The 7,268-nt window shown below is 40.0% G+C and overlaps 1 protein-coding gene across 1 annotated transcript in view; it reads left to right on the forward strand.

Moving 5' to 3' along the window:
- FBXL17 (F-box and leucine rich repeat protein 17) overlaps nt 1-4,987 on the forward strand; it is a 337,107-nt gene extending 332,120 nt beyond the window's left edge. Inside the window, exon 9 of the mRNA XM_060235625.1 lies at nt 4,087-4,987. Within this exon, the coding sequence (XP_060091608.1) occupies nt 4,087-4,224 (138 nt within the window). The 3' untranslated portion in view covers nt 4,225-4,987. The remainder of the gene's footprint in view (nt 1-4,086) is intronic.
- The last annotated feature ends 2,281 nt before the right edge of the window (nt 4,988-7,268 follow it).

Raw genomic sequence — 7,268 nt, forward strand, 5'->3', positions numbered from 1 at the left:
TAAGCTATTTTATAATGATTTAATTCATAACTTTTTAAGAATGGAACTGAAAGATCGAATGTGTTTTTTATACATGTGTGTTTTATTTTTGCATTTTCTTTTATCCTACCCTTTTCTATACTAACAGTTTTATAATGCCAATAAAGGAAAATGCTATGTATATCAGTGGAGTGTAATGCCCTTTGTGGGATATACCAGGAGAGGCTGTCCTGAAGATATATGGGTCCCAGACCATTAAGGGCATTAAAGGTAAACACCAAAACCTTGAATCTGATCCAGTGCTCAGCTGGTAACCAGTGCAGCTCATGCAGCACAGCTCAAATGTGTGCTGTTTGCTGGGGGTCTCTGTAAGGACCTGCACCACTGCATTCTGTACCAGCTGGAGTCTTCAGGTCAGTCTCAAGGGTAGGCCCACATAGAGTAGCCCAATCTGGAGGTGACCAATGCATGAATTACTGTGACCAGGCGGTGGGAGGACAGATAGGGCCAGTTGCCTGACCTGACATAGCTGGAAAAATTCCAGTATAGCAACATTTGTGATCTGCATCTCCATTGATAAGGAAGAATTTAGAATCACACCCAAGCTCTTGACAGCTGATGCTAGTGTTGAGGGTGTGCTGTCAAGAGTTGGCACTCAAACCTTGAATCCTCCCTGCCCAGTCTCAGAACCTCTGTCTTAGTAGGATTCAGTCTCAACAGGCTCTAGCTTTAACCATGCCACCACAGCATCCAACCCCTCAGCCAAAACTGACGGGGTAGTATCCAGCCAGCCAGCCATCAACAGATATAGCTGGGTTTCATCAGCATACCGATGACACCCCAGCCCAAAACTGATTTGCTGTTTTATTATCTGCAGTAAGGAATTATTTTTAAAAGGGAATCTTATTTTGCCTTAATTTTTGTACAATAATAAAAACATTCTCCTTTTTTCTATAAAAATGTGTGAAATGGTTGGCTGTGGGCAGGCCTGGTGCTAAAGGTTCTGCCACCCCAGGCAGAACCCTGCCCCCTCCCCTGCCAGGACATGAATCACGCATGCAAAGCACATGCAGCACAGTGACATCAACTAAAGTGTCATCATCGCACTGGTGTGTTCTGCTAGCCCAGCCAACTCCCTCTGAAGGAGGGGGGAGGGCTGGGTGAGGGGCAGGCCAAGTGTTCTTGCTCGGCTTGCTCCTCGCCCAGCCCTCCTGCTCCCTTCAAAGGGAGCTGGCTAGGAAGCGGCCATCTGCTTGCTTCTTCCTCCATTCCAATTTGAGTCCCTCTGAAGGGGGGGAGTGGGCTGCGTGAAGGGTGTGCTTAGCAAGAATGCTCAGCCCACCCCTTGCCCAGCCCTCCCCTCCTTCAAAGGGAGCTGGTTGAGAAGCGGCTGCCTACTTGCTCCTTCCATTCTGATCCGGAACGGAGGAAGAAGGACGCGAGCGGTCACTACCCAGCCATCTGAGTCCCTCTGAAGAGGCAGAGCAGAGGGGCTGGGCGAGGGGCAGTCCAAGTGAGAGCGCTCAGCCCACCCCTTGCCTAGCCCTCTCTCCCCCTTCAGATGGACTAAGTTGGCTGGGAAGCGGCCGCCCACATGCTTTTTCCTCCATTCCAAATCAGAAGAAGCATGTGGGTGGCCGCTACCCAGCCAGCTCCATCGACGCAAGTGGGGACGAGGAGGTGGTGCCTGCCTGCGCCCCCATGGCCAGGTGGCGCCCAAGGCGGCCACCTACCTGGCCTACAACCACGTGCCGGCCCTGGTTATGGGGATGGTGAAAGTCAGCTAATAATACATTTTTAATGAAGTCCCAGTTTTACTTTAATTTATCAATGGGCTGAAATTAAATTGTTCAGTAATTTTTCAGGTTTTGGCCAGTTTATTTTTTAATTCTGATCAGAAAATCAGTAATTTTGACCCTTTGACAAGTTTCCACCCCTGCAAACACTGTAAGGTGCACTGTCTCCCACTGTGCTTTGTACCTAAGCCAGAAAGCATGAAGAGAAACCAGCCTTTCTATCAGCTGGGGAGGAGGCTGGAGGAAGCCCATATGACCCAGTTGCCCTGCATAGAGATTGCATGGGCAACAAGGAAGGAGGAAAGGAAGAAAGCCATCCTGTGCTGTCCTTGATTACTGAGGAAGGTAGTTACAAGCACAGAGGGAGGGGATGGGGCAAGAGCTAAATGGCAGCACAACTTACCCACTCAGCAACTCCTAGGAAGCATCAGGAGCCCCAAAACATGTTGAGCTTCACAAAGACTAACATGGTAGCCATTGCATGGTGCTGAGTTGAGGAGGCATGTGCTCAGCTCATTATCTAATAACCTCTTGTTTCATGGCTGCTCTGTGAATTAGGTGTGAGATATAGAGGAGGTGGCAGCAGCAAGGAGGGAAGGGGCTGTAAAGGAAAGACAGAGGATGGTGGGAGGAAGACATGTCATGCTGGTTTGCTGATTGGCTCAACTTTTCAGGAGCATCTTAAATTCAGGATCATCTGCTTTTATGTATTGGCTTCTCTGGGGGGCAGTCATGTTCTATTCTGTCATCTTCCTTTCTAGTAAACCTAAGATAGATAGAATGCTGTAATTAAAATTATATTAGAAAATGCATTGAAAAAATTTAGTTTCCATTGGGAAATAATCCAGAAAAATCCAAGCTATTTAGTATTAAAATTATCATGGATTAACATAACATGATATGCACTACTACGGTATGTATTAGTGTACTAGGAGAAAGCATTACTCTTTTTTCTCTCCAGTGGTTTTATTTTTGTTAATATTAATTTTGGTTTCTACCATATTTGAGCACTTTAGTTTTTTTTAAATTCATACTGAGAATTTACACAACACTTTTCCTACAGCAGAGCATGGTTTACTTACATTACCTCAGTAATCTTTGCATTAACTGTATATGGTGGGGCCTTGGGTAAGTATTGGGTGGTTGGGGTAGAGCCCCCAGGGCTATTTTCCTCCGACCAACATTTCTGGTCAGTATTTAAAATGTGATTTAGTGATGTGTTTCACATACTCTGAAGAACTTGTACCATTACAGATTTCATTCTGATTTATTAAAAAGCCATTGCTATTTCCAAGGTACCTTCAGTGTTGCTGTAATGTAGTTGTTTACAAAAGTGTTTAGAACTTGCAGAGTCTCTGTGTACTTGGAATAGAAGAAAAACCCATTTTCTATCCAAGCTGCTCTTCAGTTGACAAATTCCCCAATGAAGATTGAGTGTTTCTATTATCAAAGCAGAAGAACTGTAGATTAAACCCGTCATTTATCCCTGTCATAAAATGCAATCACTGTTCATTCTCTGCACTGCCTAGCACAATTGCTTCAGTTGGGGGCTGGAACAGGGTGATAGTGGATAGATATTTAAGAAGCATTTGTTGTGTTTAAAAACGTTTCTTCCAAGAAGGATTTCAAGGAAAGAAAATACTTGCAGCAAGAACAGAAAATTGTTACTATGGTTATTGGGCTTGTTATCTCATATTAGTTGAACACTGGGCACCAAAAAGGAAATACAAAGTAAGCAGTTGTAACACTGGCATGCTGTCAGATTAGGTTGCTGACTATTTAAATTAAATATTGATGTATTTTTAAATGTTCAATAAGGATTCCAAAGAAAGCTACCTAAAAGTTGTGATTCTTAGGTTAATCTTTTATTTATCTAAAGGATGATGGAAGGTGTCTGCTTCTATGATACGAACTACAATCAGCTTAAAAATAATTGACAAATTAATCCCCTTACAGCACAGCAGTTGTAAAAGTGTTAGGTTTAATTAGTCCTGTCTGGTTGCTTTGTGTGATCAAGAAATATCTCTGGCTAAGGTCTAGCAGGGATATTCTTGACCTGCTGGGCTTGTACATTTTTATTATTGATTTCCATCGTCTCAGCTGTTGCCCAAGTAGGACCTTAATTCTCAGTTATTGCTGAAAAATAAAAACAAAACTCTCCTCCCCCTGGCCGTCTTGTGAATTTAAAGACCCTTTAACCAGTAAATGTCTTATTGCTAACATCCAAATGAACTAACCCATTTTCCACTCACTTGAGTAGTTTGTGTTTTGTTTAAAGCCTTGTGAATGACAGATTTTTCTTTGCTTGTAGGTTAATGAAGTGACTGTAGAACAACTAGTGCTGCAGCACCCGCACATAATCTTCAGTACTGTACTACAAGACTGCAAGAGGACCTTGGAACGAGCATACCAGATGGGTTGGACACCCAACATGTCCACTGCCTCTTAACTCATTCCATGATATTAAAGAGATAATTTCTGCAGTCAGCAGATTTGGACTAAACATTTGAAATTTGTTAGGGTTTTTTATTAATATTATTGCTTTTTATGACATACATACTCAGTTTTAGTATAAAGCTTTTAGTTTTGAATATATATACAAATATAAATGTAGTGGGAAATTTATGTTTGGTCCACTAATGGAAAAGTTGGAAGAGAAATATAGTCAAATATATTTAATTGTTCTGAAAGTTTGTCAACCTAAACTTCTGCAGGTATCTAAGCAGTTACTAAGGCGTGCAGCCTTTCATGATGTGTTTAAGTTTACATATAAAGGAAACACTATTGAGTTTCTCTTAAGTATATGTTCATGATCAAAATATGCCTTTAGAAAAGCCTTCTACTTTTTCTGTATGCATAAATCCAATGGTAAAAGTGTTCAGCAACTTCCTTGAAGTGGGTTCCTGCTCGTTCTGTGGGTAGTTTCAGCAATGTAATATATTGCTTCTTTCTCTTTTGTATCTTCCTTTGCTTTGGCTGTTCATATTAGTTTGTAAGTGGTATCTGCTTTTCCTTGAGCTCTATTTAAAGTAGACACTAGGCTTAATTATAAAACTAATTATCTATTGAAGCTACCCTCATGTGTATGTTTTGAGATGTACAGTTCTGAAATCTCAAATAACTGTGTTTCAAAAATCTAAAATTTTGATAATGACAAGTTGTTATTTTGAATAGAATCCTTAATAAATAATGGTCATGGAATAGTTATTTAAGTGGACAATCCTGCTGATTTTTATTTGTGCTACAAAAATGATATTTTTGTCCTGTAGTTACTTCATATCTTTTATGTATCCCATTAATTTTATAAAAGTTTGGGAAATAAGATATTTTTACAAATTATGCCCCAACTAGATTTTGCCATATTCATACCTTCCAATTAGTTTAATATTTCAATTAAGAATGCTTTCGATTTCATTTTCCACAATTTCTTCTAACATTAGAGTCTAAAAGTGCTTATGTGAAACACAATGGGTCAGGTCCTATGAACTAGATCTTCACCACTTTCCTCTTAATGCAGCAGTCCTGTCATCTCTGAAAAGCCAATGCTGAGAATTTGGGTACCTAGTGCGAAAAAATGCCATGAGAAGAGAGGAGAGGGAATCAGATAATCTTGTATGTATCCCATTAATTGTGTGTGTGCGCGCGTATATATTACCACATGCCCCTTTCGGCTATCATGAAAGGGGGCTGATTTGATCCCAGTCCCTTCTCTTCTGAACCTCCATGCCACAGAGCATTTTGACCACATTTGTCTCAAAACCTCCAGCATTGGAAGGAGAATGCAAGACAAATTTATCCTTGTGAGTTGTTTGGATTTATGAGGTTATATCCAACCAGTTTTTTTCTATCAATCTCACCTTATTCCCCTTTTTACAGCTCCCATTCCACATGGCTGTGTAAGACTACACTGGGGCTCCATAGCCTTTTTGGTAGTCACAGGGACCTCCTCACCCCTTTTTAGGAAAATTATGACTGGAATCAACCCATTGGTTGTAGGATCCAACCCAGTTACTTGAATTCAGAGTGCCACTGCATGAATAGAATACATTTCTATTTGTACTCTGGCTGGGAGAATAATCACTGATTTTTGCCAATTCCCACTTTCTCCGTAGTCAGATATCACATTAAGTTCTCACAGTTTTCCCTAGAGTTCCTCAAACCTCAGTAGTGTTTTCTGGGGTGCACAAGGCTGCAGTGGGAGTGTGTGTGTGTGTATGTGTTTGCATGCCCCCATATCACTGATTAAAATGCCTTCCTACTGCTAAATTCCTCCATGCAATCACATGTGCAGATTGACAACAGCATAAACACAACTGTGAAGGAACAATAACAATTTAGTGTAAATCTTGTGATATACATGGAGAGTCAATAGCCATTTCCCTTATTTCAGTTGCAGTTTTTCAGAAAATATTTATTTTTAACCATTTTTTACCCAGCTTCCAGAGTGCTCATTCACCATGTCCATATTAATCTTTCTGCATGGTCAGGTACCTGCAATCCCAATACTTTTGGTGGAATAGATCAGAGTTGATCGTAAACTTATCCTGTACTTCTATTGTCACTGACTACCAACTTTTGAATTAAAGCACAGAAAATTGTAAGATCAATAGCTAAACAAGGACATGGCTGATAGAAAGTAAATCCCATGTTGTAATTTCCTACTAATGAGAACCTTAAGCCACAGTACCATCTTTGTAGAATCATTATTTTGTTTTGAATATGCATACCTGCCAGAGAAAGAAAGGGGTTCCACATTCTTTTGAATTGTACTGTATGTTTTCCATATTTGCATCCTAACTGATGAAGTCTACTGTCACACAAGCCAATTTTAATCCAAAACTAATTTATAGAATGAATATGTGCAGAAAATTACTTGGAAGTATTTATGAAAGGAATAGTTTATGAGTCAAATTGTATTATGAAGGGTTAAAATTGAGAATATGTGACAAGCAGACTTTGAAAGTAGAGAACAAGGTAGGAAGTAAGCTTTAGAACGTTACAATTTGATAAAGGGTGTTTTTTTAGGTGTATAACACTGTGTATTTGTTTTTAAAGGTTAATGTGTTTTAATCCAAAATATCAAATGTTCAGGCTTGACCTGAAGAGTTGCCATTATTGTCAAAATGTTAGGCTAATACAGAAGACGTCAGGCAACATAACTTGAAAACAGCATTAGTATGTTTGTAAAAGCCACATGTCCAGTCTCACAGCATCAGTTCCTGACCATGACAGTTTCTTGAAAGTTTTCTTATTAGATATTTCAAATTGAGACTGAAGGCCTTTGCAAAAGAAAAGAAAACTGTAAAGTGGATTTTGCTTGGCATGTCACAAATACAGGTGATGTATACAATACAGAACTTTTGAGCTATTCAGACAGTGGCAGTATTTTCTCAAATAAAGCAAGGAATGGAAAAGAAGCCTGGTCATTTGTCACTTTCAAGAATGCACCAATTTCCATAATTTTCTGTATACATTCTGACATTGCAGTCGGTT

This window comes from Heteronotia binoei, chromosome 4, assembly GCF_032191835.1.
Source record: "Heteronotia binoei isolate CCM8104 ecotype False Entrance Well chromosome 4, APGP_CSIRO_Hbin_v1, whole genome shotgun sequence".
In the NCBI taxonomy this organism is placed as follows: domain Eukaryota; kingdom Metazoa; phylum Chordata; class Lepidosauria; order Squamata; family Gekkonidae; genus Heteronotia; species Heteronotia binoei.